Source organism: Scleropages formosus, chromosome 15 (assembly GCF_900964775.1).
Source record: "Scleropages formosus chromosome 15, fSclFor1.1, whole genome shotgun sequence".
NCBI classification, from domain to species: domain Eukaryota; kingdom Metazoa; phylum Chordata; class Actinopteri; order Osteoglossiformes; family Osteoglossidae; genus Scleropages; species Scleropages formosus.
Window position 1 is genome coordinate 3953168 of NC_041820.1, and position 15479 is coordinate 3968646.

Consider the following 15479-nt stretch of genomic DNA (forward strand, 5'->3'; position numbering starts at 1 on the left):
AAGCAGCCGGTCCTAAATCCACCAGCAAACAAACCCGACTAAATAAAGACCCCGCCGACACTAAACAGGTAATCCAGTAATCCTTGGAAAACACGTCCTTTGCTCACTGCGCAAATAATTCTGCCTTCTTTACTCAGCCGAGGCCTTTATTAGCAGTGACCTTTTCCGAGATGAAATGCAGTCAGTTGTGTCTAGATTGCTGGCAGGTTAATGCACTTTCACAGTTTTTGCCCGTGCGATCGTACCGTAAGTGCCGGGCAATAAGGATCATGATGCAGTAACTCCTGCTTGCACTAGATGCGAGTTGCTGTGGATGTTTTTTGGGTTGAAATACAAAGGATAGCTAAGTCGGACACAGCAGTACGTCAATGTCTTATACTCTCAGATCTTCCGAATGCATCAGGCTCCATGGAATCTGCAGCTCAACACGAGACGACTTCTTAAACCTCGTCATTCATGCTGTCCTTTGCTGTTGGCCACGTGCGTTTCAGTTATGGAATACTATTTTTATTTGCAAGCCGTGAGTATCGACGGCCGGATTCTCTTCCTGTGCCGCAGGTGCGATGGACCAAGACGGCGGGGAGCGCCTCGGACAAATTCCAGGAGACGTCCATCTTCAACGAGACGCTGCGGATCGAGCGCATCCAGAGGGTGCAGGGCGGACGCTACTACTGCAAGGCTGAGAACGGGGTGGGCGTGGCTGCCATCAAGTCCATCCGTGTAGATGTGCAGTGTAAGTCGCACCTCCGCGACTTCGCCCACCAGAAGGAACTCTCCAGGAGTATTCCCTCTCACTTGAGTTGTTTTGCCTTAACGGTACGGTCACATGGGTGTGACGGGGGTTTAGAGGAGGCAAGCCGATACTCCTGGAGAGGACGGGCTGAGAAGTGGGCGAATCAAGAGTGAACATGGGAGTGGCCGTATGTGCTGTCTGTCACTACTGTCTCACTGTCCCACTGCGCCAGGGGTGTGGTCACCATGCTCTCAGCTGCCCTCTTGCCACCAACCACCAATTCCCATCGTTCTTCCAGGCAAACCCTCTCCCACTGTCTCCTCCATGCCAGACAAAGACTCCTAACCCCAACCCTAACCCCCATCCCACTAACCCTATCCCTAACCTCAGCTCTTGACGACATGTTCGGCCAGCTGCTGGAATCCGGAGATGTGGAAATGAAACAGAAACGAGAGCCAAATACCATGCAGAGATTGTGCAGCGAGTGTGGATGACCACGGTGTTTCCCATGTTATCGGACAGAGAGAATCCAGAGTGTCCAAGCAATGACCGCTGGAAGTTCAGTGATGCCAGGGGGACTGGCAGACTTCCAAGGAATTCTGGGAGTCAGGCACGACAAGTTTCTCACCGTAATGATTCAGAGAGCAGCACAGCAGCCGAGGCGAGCGGCATTAGGACAAAAGGCCGCACGTTCGGGTCCCGGAGTCCCTGCTGTCGCACCCACTCTAAAACCTCTGCGCTGAATGACCTCCCTGAAGCATAGGATATGAACGTCACTTAATGTAAAAAAGTGTCTGGAAGACGTGTAAATTGTGAAGGAGAGGCTCAGTTGGGAAGGGGTGGGATGCGAGCGGAGCCGCTCAGGTAAGGAGACGAGGGCACTGTTTGACCACAGCCACCGAGCAACGCAGCCCGCAGCGCGTCCGTCTACCCTGCCCCGCTCCGAGAGCATCCTGACCTCAGTCCGGGGAGGGCGGCGCGGGGCGGTTCGTTCGAAACCCATCGACTGATTACATTCTCGACGTTAGCCTGCATCCCCAGCCCGCTCCCGGGGGACCAGAAATTGCAGAGTGAATAAACAGGAACGGCTGACAGAGGTTTGAGCGTAACCAGTACTGACGGGGACAGCTTGTTCAATTTTCTCAGCTGCGCTGAATGTGCTCCCCGGCTGACTTTGGGCGCTGGAGTAATTAGAGCTGGTGCACGGGCCGCTTCCCCCTCTTAGCCCCCCTCGAAACCACAACACCCTCCCCGCACCACCTCCACTCCCACCCATCACCCACGACTCCCTGAGAGCGAGCGAGAAGGAGGCCGAGAGAAGAGGGGCGACCGCGTCCTTTGTGGAAGCGGTGAAAGGAACAGGCAACCTTTGTGGACAGAACAAAACCTTTCTTGACGCCGACCCATTACGGCGTGACAGAACGGGAGAGAAAGTAGGGTAGCTGAGAAAAGGAAGCCGCACTTCTTTTGCTTATAAGCCAGCCTGCAAATTAATAACCGTAACGCCATTTGCTGTTTGTAACGGACTTTTTAAAGTTTAAGTTTTTTTAAACCTATACAGTTTGTGCTTCTTGTCTGATTTATTTGATAACCGCTGAATGTGTTTCATCCGGCTCTCGTAGGAGAGCGAACTTGGCCGAGGTTTCAGCAGGGTGTGAGAGAGAGAGAGAGAGAGAGAAAGAGGAGGAAGTGGTGAAAGTACATTACAGCGATAAACTAAGAAACACAAAAAGAAGCCACGTAGAGGTCGTGTTATAAGGGCTATTAGGTTTAGATCCGTTTGTAAATCCGAAGTCCCTTTTTACCACCGTCACAATTAGGTTGGTAATAAAGACGTCTCTTGAGTTTGGTCCGTGTACGTTGCGTTAGTTCGTTTTTTGATTCGAAATTGAAACGCAAAATGCGAATTATGATGCCTTCATTCGTTTTTTGTTTTAAAAATGAAAAACAAATTATGAATGAACTATGTTTAAAAACCATTTTTTGCTCAATGTGTGATGTATTTAAAATACGCCTCGTTCGTAGTTTCTTGCCGTCTTACTTTTTCACTTTGAGTTATTTCGTTCTGTGATATTCTTGAACAACCCAGATTGTGAACGAATTGAAACCGCACATAATCCATCAGTGGCCTCATCAAACATGCTGCCTTCTCCCAGAGTTATTCATAAGTTAATATGGATCACGAGGTGCTTTTCAACAGCAGCATGAGAGTGACGGCGAGGGAGGACGACATGTCCGCTGAGAAAATCGGCAGGATTTTTCAGGTGCTACTTCTTAAGAGTATTATTCAATTTCGAATCAAAAAACGAATGAACGCAACGTAGACGGACCGAGTCATTTGCACGTTAGGTTCTGCACAATCTCGACTATAGCGATTCGAAAAAAACGAAAACGCTACGAACGCATGCAACGCTCGCCATCTTATTATTGACCGCTGACGCTAAGGAAAAGCACGCACAAGCTGTTAAACACTGTGGGGGTGAGTCGAATTAAGGAGGCCCCACGCTACCGCGAAGTTTGGGTGCAATTTACTGCCACCTAGCGACTGGCGTGGTAAACGCATGTTGCGTTCGCTCCGTGACAAAGTGCAATTTAAAATTAAGACATGCGTGAAGGAATGAATCATAAATAAATCAAGAAAGTGTAAAAATGCATCTCTTTGAAAATTTGTAACTCCACCGTTCTGCGCGCGAGCAGCCGGCATACTGTGCCCTGCTCGCGGATCCCGCTGCCACCCCTCCTTTTCCCTGCCGGTGCTGTTCTCTAACGCACCTCTGTGCTCCCACTCTCCAGTCCAGTCTCCATTCCACTCCATATGCACTCCAGAACCCCCTCCTTTCCCCCATGGCTTCAGAGCTGAGGGCGACCTCCTTGCCCTCTGGCCAGCGGGACAGTGCATGGTGACTGGGCGTGGTAGAACAGTGCCTCTACAGTTGGGATGGACTTGGTTCAGAGACCTGCCGCTCCGTGTTGAGCCTGGGTCCACCCTACGGGTGGGCGAACAACAAAGGTCAGAAGGTCTCCGAACGGCCCTGGCACGGGTGACGGTAAGAACTCGGTACGACTGAGAGCTCCTCGTGATGGAGATGCTTCTGGGACCCGAATTCCAGTGCCCAGCTGCCCCGCTGGTTGTCCTGCTGTCATTGAATTGCATACGTTTCTAAATGCTAATAGGCAGAAATGATGAACCAAGGCACCCACTGACACAGTGATGATAGCTTATTATTGCATATTAAATTTTACTGTGTAGTAATAGAGACGCTGGTGTCAGGGACTTGTGGAATTAAACTGTTATTGTTTCAACCTTTGAAAGCAGTTAACCATCATTTCAAAGTGGTCCAGACTTGATCTTATAGCTGTTCTCATAACGGCCGCATAGAAAACTTGATAAAGCACGGGTGAAAATAAACAAAACATAACATTTAATACTTTATTTAATCGACACCTTTGTCCGAGTTGACTTTAAATGTTATATTAACTACTTTAAACATCAAGACAGTTTTTACTGCATCAGTTCAGTGTAAGTATCTTGATCAAGGCTATAACAGTCGGGGCCAGTCGAACCCAAGAAATTTCATTGTGAGGTAAAGAGGCTAACAGTTACACCACCTGCTGCAGCCACAGGTAAAAATTGAAAAATTAAGCAAAGGTTATTGTCCCTTTTACTGCCGAGTCACGCAGGTAATTAATATTATAAAGGGCTCAATTCAAGTGGAAGCAGTGAAAGTACAAACCGTGTTTTCTCAGAGCTCTGTCCAGCTTAACTCGTTTTTTTAATTTTTATCTAGCGGACGTGTCGAAGATAAAATAATGTCTGCTCTCAGTCTAGCTGAAATTAATTTATTCTTTTTAAATTGTACTTTTAAACATTTTTTTTATTTATTTGATATCAAAAAGGGTGCATTAAAGATACGTATCGCATAGTGTATGAAGCTAAAGCTCTTTCTCATAATTAAAAAAAATACTGTACCGTATTATGCATATTTCATTTGGTTCAGATTTAATTGATTGGCTCAGTATGAAGAAATGCCTCACATCACATTTCTGCTTCAATTTATTGTCACCAAAGCTAATTGGGCTACTTTAAAGGTCATTCTGTATTGTTGTATTAAATATTGACAATTGAGCAGGGATTTTTCATTGCTGATGTCGCTTATGAAATTAATATATATTTACATTTATCTGATGCTTTTTGCCAAAGTGACTCACAACATTAAGCTACTTACAGGTACTCACCCATTTATACACCTGGGTAATTTTTACTGAAGCAATTCAGGGTAAGTGCCTTGCTCAAGGGGACTACAGCTGGAGATGAGACACGAACCCATGACCTTTGGGTTGAAAGGCAGCACTTCTAACCACTATGGTACCAGCTATGTAATAAATGCAATATTAGTTACCATGGTACATATAAAGCACACGGAATGGGTCCACTAGGACAGTTTCAGTTCCATTAAATTCGGGGCCGCTTGCACCGAAGGTCAGATTTCGGCGGACGCAGCGTTTCCCACCTTTTCTTTATTTTTGTTGGGCCAGCAGCCCTGTGTGCCCACAAGTGTCTTCACCTGGGTGTTCGGGGGACGATGCTTTGTTGGAGTCGACGCTTTGCCCACTTCAGTCTCATAGCCCCCCCCCGCGGTGCCAATTATTATCCACCCCCAAAAACATGCTCTTTTAAAATGAGATGTGGTAAATTTACTAATTGTCAAGGATCATCTATCTATCTATCTATGTAACAATGTATATTTGAAAGTGAACAGTCAAGACTCCTTATTGTACTGTTGAGCAAGGCACTCAGAATACCTTCATTTAAATATTCGGCTTTACAGAGTAAGGAAAACACCAAGACAGAGCATTTTGTTTCAGTCAATAAAATCAGCATAATAAATTTGAGAATAAAAAAATAAAAAAAATAAAGTACTTCTAGGAGGGGTCCTGTTCAGATCTTGCTGCCCCCCCCCTCCCCCCCACGCTCTCCTCTCCCCTCCACAAAAGGCCTTTTTCCTGTGTGATGATGCAAGGCCTCGATTAGCGGGATGCTGCGCGGAATGCTAACGAAGTCCGTACCGCTGTTTTGCTACAGCGCCGATAAGAGAAAAAAAACGATGGGGCACTAAACACCCCCCGGCCCCTGCTTCCTGCCCCCTCATAGCAGGTCTTTGAAAAAAGAAAAAATGGACATAGTTTGCGCTGACCTTTTCACTGGGAGCCTGTCTAAGCACATTCTGACTCGCGGGGTCGGACCGGGTGGAGGAAACGGCTTTCTTATCGGACCAGAGCGATTTCTCCCTCCCGGGTCGGCCGGTCTTTTGATTAGGAGCACCCAGCTGGGCCCCCCGTTCTGTTCTGAACATGAATATAATGAATGGCGCCCCTGTTGGAAATGTCAGCCTGATTTATATAAATACAAACAAGGAGACGCTGTGATTAACCACTTCACCGGGAGAAAAGCAGCGCAGCACGGTGTAAACATGTTGGCGCCCCTTGTGAGACGCCTCTGTCCGCCGCTGTATGGGTTTGTGCGTCTGCACGGCAAAGGGGGAGAAGTGCGTGAAATCGCACTTGTGGGGGGTTGGGGGGGGGGCGTCAGTAATACGAGAGGGCAAGTTTTACGGTTTAGCGCACGGTACAAGACGCGAAAAGAATACATGCATATGCTGGGTGTGACGCTCATACCGCAGAGGTGCAGCCTTTGCGTTACATTCATTATGAATTATGGCATTTGGCTGACTCCAGGGAAGGGGATGCGTTACAAGGCAAAAATCATAATTCAGAAGCAGGCGCAAGGGAGACGGGAAGGGCGAGCGAGGTGCCTGCTGGAAAGGGCTGTATCTGCTGGGAGCAAAATTTGAGCTGCGAGTCGACGCTCGTGGATTTACAGTCCAACTCGGCGCTCCTCCAGCGGCGGCGGCGGCGGCGGCGGGAGCACAATGAGCGCCTTCATTGAGCGGGGTCTTACATCAGCTTATGAATAGGCCTGGTGGGGCACGCTGGCACCGTGTCCCGCCGTAGTGGCACGACTCGGAGGCCGGGCCGCCTCATTAGCGCATGCCGTCATCCCGGCAACGGCGCGCCGTGGGGGGTTCGAGCCCGTCGCGGGGGCCTTTCCGAGAGCTTCTCCAAACGGATCCCCCGCTGGTTTCCCCGGGGACGTCACCTAGGAGCCTCGTTTTGCTCCTGCTGCGATTCTGGGAACGACGACGATGCCGCGTTGCTGCAGGTGTAAATTTGGCGAGGGCTTTTTGGACACCGCTGTTCAAGAGTTGCGCAAAAAACACACACTCACACACGCAGACTCGCACAAAACATGCTTTTCTCCATCTTCCCTGTGCAGTGCTGTGTTGCTGTCAGCCCTGTCTGCAAATCCCTGCAGAATATCCGCTTTGACCATCCTAGACTTCTGTTCGTCTTGAGCAACATGCAGTGGTGCATCATGGGTAACTGGAACCTCTGGCTGCATGGCACCCCAGCCCACAGCCATTGAGAAATGTAAATAAATCCAAGCAAAGGCTTCCCCTTGTTGGGAGTGCAGTGGTGCGCTGGGTTTGATCGGGTTCTGCTCTCTGGCGGGTCCGGGGTTTTTGCCTTGCGACGGCCCGGCGTCCCGTCCTGGGTGTGTCCCCTCCCCCTCCAGCCCTATGCCCTATGTTGCCGGGATAGGCTCCGGCTCCCCGCGACCCTGCACGGGACAAGCGGTTTCGCATAATGTGTGTGTGCTTCCCCTTGCAGCAAAACTGAAAACACATAACAACTGGGACACCCTATATGACACATGAATGTGGTATTATTTAAATTCAAGCTGAATATGCTTTGAAAGTTGATTATATTTATGCCAGTCTCCATATCCACCGGGGGGGACATTTATTGCATGTAAATTTATAGTCAGGACGGGACTGTGGATGCCCGCAGCGTCAGCGTGCTTAAGCCCTGAGAACATTGAGCGAGAGGCCAGGGTTGTTCTTTGTGATGAGAGGTCTCAGGTGAGGTCGAAGACCATTAGAAGAGCGCCTCCCTAAGGTAAAACCAAAGTTAGTATGGGAGAGGGTTAGGGTTGTAGTTGTGTTAGTCTCTGTGTTCTGTATAGATGTCCTGCACAGGTGTGCGTGAGGGTAAGCGTGTGTTTTAGTGTGAGCCTGGGACGCAAAGAGTCTGGATAAGAGACAGCAGGTGGCGTAGCAGTTAGGGAGCTAGTTACCCTTAAGCAGGCCAACTGAGTGAATTTGTTCACGTTTACACTGTGTCAGATCACATCTGAGATCACAGGCATGTTTTGAAACATGAGCGCACATGTGTTGCGGCCGTACTTTTTTTAATCTGCCAGACCTGAGATATTTGTGTTTTTGCAGTGGAAAATATTTCGACACGCATCAGTGGTAAACAGTAACATTACGCTCTTTGGGAAATTTCGTGCATGCTAATTTGCGCCGAGATGCTGCTGTTGTCAGCCGCAGCGACAGGCTGAGTAATGTAATGCGATTCGGGCTTTGAACATGCCTTACTTTGAGCTCCTGGAGCAGGAAGAGAGGGAGACGGAACTGGGCTGGGATCGTTCACGTGGATCAAAGCCAGTGCCGTTTTAGGCTCATTTGAAAAATAAAAAAATTTTAAAAAAAGAGGGAGGGGGGGCTAAGAGTTTTCCCGGGTGCCGCTCCATGTGCTGTGTTTTTGTGAGAGGCCTGCAGCCCGAGGTCAGTCGGTCCCGCGTGCAGGTGTAGGCCTGGTCACATGGTCACCTGTTGCTCCAGACAGTCGCTCTGTAAAAAACACAGCAAAAAAAAAAAAAAAAATAGAACCATTAATTACCTGCTTGCGATGTGAAGGCATTAAGCGAGCAAATTGATTACTCCGACAGTCGATTACGATGCGGTCATTTATCTATAATCTCGGAACAAACTCATGGGGATGCTTTTAAATAAACTGATTACTTATGATTTTACAATGAATTTATTTTGAATTCCTATAGCAGACACTTTTCTCCAAAGTAACTTACAATGTCAGGTTTGCACCTTGAACTACCTGGAATTTATATTAACTATAGATTTATGCAGCGGTGTAACTTTCATTGCACTAATTTAGGTTCCTAGATCAAGGGTACAACAGCAGGAACAGGGGTTCAAACCCAAGTCTTTCAACGGGAAGGCACTGACTCTAACCACTACGCCACCTGCTGCTCATCCACGCCTCTATATCTGCCATGCAACACGCAAGTCTACCGGGGTAAAACGCAGGCCCACCCAACCTTTCCCCGAGGCCCTCGTTGTCTGATATGTGCATCTGCTCAGATCAACAAGGTCCTCTGAGGTTGTCGCGTTGTCTCACATTACCACCAATTCATCTCCATTTATGAGCAGTTCCCTCTGTTTTTCATTCACCGCGACCTTGGAGTGGAAGCGGCGCCTCTAATAGTGGCAGCACGGCCCACTGATTTACATCGTCGTGTCAGTGTCTTATCCAGCTATTTGATTTCTCCGTGTTCTTATTGCTTATTCAAGTCCTGGATGACCGCTCCATACCCACTTCCCCCGAGAAGCTGCGATTTTTCTAAAGGCGAGTGCAACAGGTGTGCGTCAAAACAAAGCGCGTAGATCAGTTCATCTGGTGTGTTCTGTTGTTCATTCTCCCCGGTGGATGTTCATCTTCAACGTCCACACACAACACAGAGCGGTCGCTGCGATATTTGTGCTTCTTAGTGTGTACTGAAGGGAAAGCGGGGGTGTGCGTGGGTGTGAGGGATTGGGAGATGTGTGCTTGGAATAATGAGGTGGTGTGTGAAGGCTAAGGTGCTGGGATACACTATGGAGATGTTTGTAGGGTAAGAAGATATGTGCAGATGAAAGAGGTGTGTTCAGTGATAATGGTGTTTAAAGGTTGAGGTGAGGTGTTCTGTTGAGTATGGAGGTGTGTGTGTGTATGTGTGTGTGTGTGTGTGCTACAGTTACAGAAGTGTGGAAGACATGGATGTGTGACACAAGGACAAGGCAGTGTGTGTAGGGGCGCCTGTAAGGGTGTGTGTAAAGGATAAGTGGGTGTGCGTAGGGTAAGCCAGGTTGTCCGTAGGTTATAGAAGTGTGTCTGAAGGGTTATGCGATGTGCGTAGAGTGTGTGAAGGGTTAGATGACCTGTGTAGGGTCAGGTTGTGTGTGATGAGTAAGATGGTGTGGATAGGGTAAGAAGGAGTGTGTCAAGGGTTAGATGGCCTTTGTAGGATAAGGTTGTGTGTCGTGTAAAATAGAGTGTGTGAAGTGTTGGGCAAAGCGGTGTGTTGAAGGGCAAGATGGTGTGTTTAGGGTAAGAATGAACATTTGAAGAGTTACATGGTGTGTGTAGGGTGAAGTTGTGTGTGAGAAGGGTCAGGTGTGTGAAGGACAGACAAAGCAGTGAAAACAGACCCCAACTGAGCTCCTTAACCGCTCTTTGCCCATCTGGAGAGTTTCTGTAGAGCCCTGCGGTCCACTGCGGTCCACTGCGGTCCTCCTCAGAGGTCCAGATTGTGTCAAAGATGACTGCACATTCAAATCTATTTTTCAGCACCTTTACACATCACCAGGCATTTGGGCGTGTGTTATTGTTGCTGGGAGAGCGAATACCATAGTAATGGATTGTTTTTACCCCTCAGTCAGGTCTTTGCAGAGCTTAAGGTCAGCACTGCCAGCGCTTGGCTCCTCCTTGATCAAGATGACCTGAGAGCTGCGCTTCCTTTTCTTCCCTTATCGCCGTTTCGAGCGGCTGTCTGCGGAGCGTTAAGGTCACGCTGCGGGAGTGTGTGGAATGTCTAAGGTGCGGCGTGTCGGGGTTCGGTGGAACAAAAGAATCCCCGGATGGACAGAGAGACGGCACCGGTCGAGGCACCGTTTGGTCCCTGATGTGGACAATCGGCGCTTTGGGGCATTTCGCCTCGAAACTCTACCCCGAAGTCTCCTCACGTCCGATACCCTTTTCGTAAATTTGCAGACGCTCAGAATTTTCGCTCAGTCCTGGTAAACGGATCTCGCCGGCACTTCCTGCCGTCACGTCCCATCAACGGGGAGCCTGATTGACAGGTAGTCTTGCCGCGCGGCAGGCGCACTTTCGCAGAGCCAGGAAGAAGAAGAAGAAGAAGCCGCGATGGGCTGACCACAGGCGTGTTCACATCCACATGCCACCTCCCAGCTGGCCTCTCGGAACAATGCGTGAACTTGTTAAAAACCGCTCTTCGCTCCGACAGTTGCACGCGCGAAGCCGGTTGAACGGAACAAGGAAAAGCACTCATAGACGTTCACTGGTGTTGACTGGATGACGAAAGAGGACTTCCCGGTAACCACCCGTCAACCTCGCCGTTGTTATGCGCTTGACTGCACCGATCTGAAGAGGAGGTTACAAATCCCTCCAAATTGCCTCCTAAGACCCCGGCTGTTCTGCAGCCCCGGTGTACATTCCGCACAGGGCCGGCACTCGCATCTTCGACGCCTGCAGGCAAGAATCAGTCAGGCACCTCTTAGACTTTATCTCAAAATAAATGTAATACACTTAACTTTAGACACTGGATAAAGAATTATTTTTATTTTAAACATTTGTACGTACAGATCATGAAGGGGGGGAATCAAAGTTGAATGTATACATAAAATGTAGTTTTTACATAATTATGATAAAATACGTGAACATTATACATGCACATAAAACAAATTTATAATTTTGTATTCATACAACTGTAAACTAGGTTTATTTTCAAGACTGAAGCTGATTAAGAGAACGTATAGATGCGCAAACCAGCAGTTTCACCTATAAAGTTTCATCTAACAGGACAGGTAGTAACATAGATGTTAGAGCTGTTGCCTTTGGACCTCAAGGTCACTGGTTCAATCCCTACCGCTGGCAGCAGGGTCCCTAAGCATGGTACTTACTCTCAGTTGCTCCACTAACATCATCCAGCTCTGTAAATAACTGTCAGTACCATAGCATTCTAAGTGGCTTTGGAGAAAAGCACACACACACACACACACATTTTCAGAACCGCTTGTCCCATACGGGGTCACGGGGAACCGGAGCCTACCCGGCAACACAGGGCGGAAGGCCAGAGGGGGAGGGGACACACCCAGGACGGGATGCCAGTCCGTCACAGGGCACCCCAAGCGGGACTCAAACCCCAGACCCACCGGAGAGCAGGACTGTGGTCCAACCCACTGCGCCACCGCACCCCCCTGGAGAAAAACATCCGCTAAGTAAATGTGAAGTTGCAACTTCTCAAGGATGTCCCTATATATGAGGTGGCAGATCTTCAAATAAAACTAATTCTATCTTTTTCAGCAATTTAATTTTTTTCCCAGTATTATACACACACACACATTTTCTGAACCGCTTGTCCCATACGGGGTCACGGGGAACCGGAGCCTACCCGGCAACACAGGGCGTAAGGCTGGAGGGGGAGGAGGACACACCCAGGACGGGACGCCAGTCTGCCACAAGGCACCCCAAGCGGGACTGGAACCCCAGACCCAGTATTATATTTTTTACAAAAAAAAAAAAACAAAAAAAAACATTTACTAGGAAATTTTATGCTCTCAATTTTCGGCTCCTCTACACCACTGTTTCAGTTCACCTCATTATGAAACCAGCCCTGGTACCAAGCAGTTTGTTTCTTCCTGCTCTGACGTGTCCCTGCAGCGCCGTAGCAGTTGACCTCGCGGTGGGCAGGTTGAGGAAGGGAAGCAGCTTTTCCCAGCGGGATCAGCGCCGCTGCGGAGTATTGATTGGCATCGACTGGCCGACAGCATGCCGAGCCACAAAAAACCCGCGCCTGACGGTGAGATAAGTCCCGCTGTCCGGGTTCTAATTAGCCGGCCACCAGCTTCCTCATCCATTTTAATCTGCTTTAATTGGAGAGCAGTGCATCATGGGAAAGCCCAGTGGAGCCATCCAACCAAGAAGGAAGACCCCATTCCTGTATCGTCCAGTATGTCCACGCTCAGTGTGAAGCTCAGTCGTGTCCGTGTATAGCGTGTCGCACCCATCCCTACGGCCTGCGCCAGGGTGCACAGCGGCAAACATCACGAGTGGCGGAAGAGAAGGCAACAACGACGCGTGATTAAAAACGACAGCGGAAAGAACCAGAGGGCAGCGGAGGAGAGGAAACAACACTCCCGAGGATGAAACACGAGAAACAGAAAAACCTCTGGGGGGGGTCTAAGGCCAACTGGCAGCCCACCCTTCCTGGGCATGCTAATATTACGCGATTATGAAAAATGTCCATGTAGGTGTTTTGTGTTTCCTCCCGGGCCTTTTCACACTAGCGGAGCAGATGTCTCCAATATGCTGCAGTGCCGCGAGTGCTGTCTGTTTGCACCGCGCTTGGGAGGGAGCGGACCTTTAATGTGCATGTGCACCAACTGCGTCCATTCCGTTTCTACAGCCGTGGGAATTGAACCAAGTCTCATTTTGGATGGGGACATTGTCAGGAAATGTCCAGAGATAACGTGGTGCCTGGTGGGCTGAAGACAGCCGGGATAAAAAATCCCGATCCATTGACCGGTGGACAGAGGTTCTGGCTTCGACAGTAGCAGTGGCACCTTCAGACAGTCTCCGGAAGGGGGGGGTGGGGGCAGAATCCCTGCAGTTGACTCATTTGGCCCCAATCTGGGGCTCTTCTGAATCCCTTTCACTTGACTCCCGGTGTCTCTGACTTGTCCGAGTTACAGTTTGGAAGTTTCCAGTTGAGCAAAGCAGTAGGATGTGTTTTATGGTGCTCGAGTCCTGGTCTAAGTACACCATAAATCACATGTGAAGGAGTCGGGGTGGGGCGAGGAAGAACTGCGTTGAGGGGGGTACACATAGCTCAGCTTTCTATTTCTGCCCCGTTTTACTGTCACGCTGTCCCTGAAAAATGGCACTTTCCGGAATGGTGCGTTACTCACGGGTCTGCCCTGACTTTTTAAGTGTGATCCTATTGTTTTTAATCCCTTTGGAGGCAAGGCTCTGGCCTGCTCCGCACTTTGTTAGAAAGTGGATTCATCCCATGTGTTAGGCAGCACCGTGACACAGGGGCCACACGTGATGGACGACAGAGGGCCCCGTATGATCCTTCCATCATTTTTATGAATCGCGTCTATTTACCATGTTGATTTTTGTAACATTCACCCCATGTAAAACTGTACGTATTCTCTAAAGCGGCACCTTATCATCCAAACAGTCGAGCTACGAATTTTTGAAGACACACCTTCAATTTATTTTTTTAGTCTCTAATTTCATTTTCTCCTCAAATCTATTTCCTGACATTTGTCTGTAGCACAACAAAAGGGACGAGCCGAGCCAAGACAGTAAAGAGCATCCAAACACGATACAAGTATGAGTCCACCATAATTCAGCTCACTTCCACAGTGTTTATAGTTTCCAAGATGATGAATGTTGAACATGTTTAAGGGATGAGCTGGTCAACAATCAGTATTGAATAGCAGTTTGTGGACACAACAGGTTTTTTTTTTATTTTTATTAATATCATTGTAAATTAGTTTTAATTTTATTCTAGCTCAAAACAAATATTAAAAATTTTAAAACACCTTTATTTTTATAGCTAACCCTAAGACTTTTGCAGAACCTAACCTGTAAATTGAAGGATGTCTTTGTTTTTAATCTTTCATAATAGTGACTTAGTGACTTAGTAGTAAAACTTTGGCGTCACAAAGAAAGCGAATGAGGAAAAGGCGCCTCGGTTGCAGTTGTGTTCATGAGCCGAGGAGCCGGTGTGTTCGGTTCTATGAGCATCGATACAGTCGGAAAGATAAGAGATCGCTCCCTCGCTCTCTGAATTACAGTGTTGGCACTGTATTCTAGCAGCAAATTCTGTTTACTTTCCAGGCTCCGGTTTCAAAGGCACGTTCCTCTGGGATGCGTTCGCACTTATTTCATCCGAAGACCAAAGCAATCCTAATATGTTTTATGGCCTTGATACTTTTCATTTGCCTGTTACTTTATAAGTGTTGATTTACATCTGACACGCACCAATATAGCCTCATTGTCCCTGAAGAACGTGGCTCGTCCGCGGCCTAATGCTATCGCTGCCGCCTGTAAATGGATCCCCCCCAACCCTCCTAGTCCCCACTGGACTTCCCATCACCCACCCCACCCTGCCACTCACTGGTCCCACTTTTAATTTACAGTCCGTTGAGCACAAGGGAGTCAGGTTAGGTAATGAAGAAGGGGATGAGGAGGCGTGGAGGAGGGAGGGAGCTGGCACCTCCGTGGTGGACGAGGAAGGTAGAAAAAAGGAGGGGGGGTGGTTGAGTGAGAGAGAAAGAGAGACAGGCATTTAGTTTATACTGCTATCCCATTGCCGGAAGGTAAGCCATGCCTTGTTAAAAAAAAGACTAAGGAAGCAAATAAATAAATAAATAAATAAATAAGACAATAAACAGGCAAAGGGGGACGCCTTAAATTGCGTTAACATTTACTGGCTTGCTCAGCACTTTTGTCGGGGAGCGCTGTGCGAATCGATAGTGAAAATATGCAATAACTGGTGCGGAGCGCCACGAGACCCGTAAAGAAGCCCTTGCGCGCCGCTCCAGCACACACTCTGGTTTGGGCCTGTCTGCCGCCTTGCCTGAGAAACCCCCCTGGATGGAAGGCTGCTGGTCCCAGAAGGGGGTCCTCCTGCTAACCTCCTGAGCGCGGTAGCCTGAATTACTGGTCGCCGCTCTTTCAGGGCATCTCTTGTAGCTCTTCTTTTGGATAACGGCTAAATACATGGCCAGTGCAATGCGGCACGATGCCGCTCCCC

General features: G+C 48.6%; 1 protein-coding gene across 1 annotated transcript in view; it reads left to right on the forward strand.

Annotated features, from left to right (window-relative positions):
* Positions 1-15479, forward strand: part of mdga1 (MAM domain containing glycosylphosphatidylinositol anchor 1) — a 119524-nt gene that overhangs the window by 40425 nt on the left and 63620 nt on the right. Inside the window, exon 4 of the mRNA XM_029258564.1 lies at positions 559-733. Coding sequence (XP_029114397.1) covers positions 559-733 — 175 coding nt within the window. The remainder of the gene's footprint in view (positions 1-558; positions 734-15479) is intronic.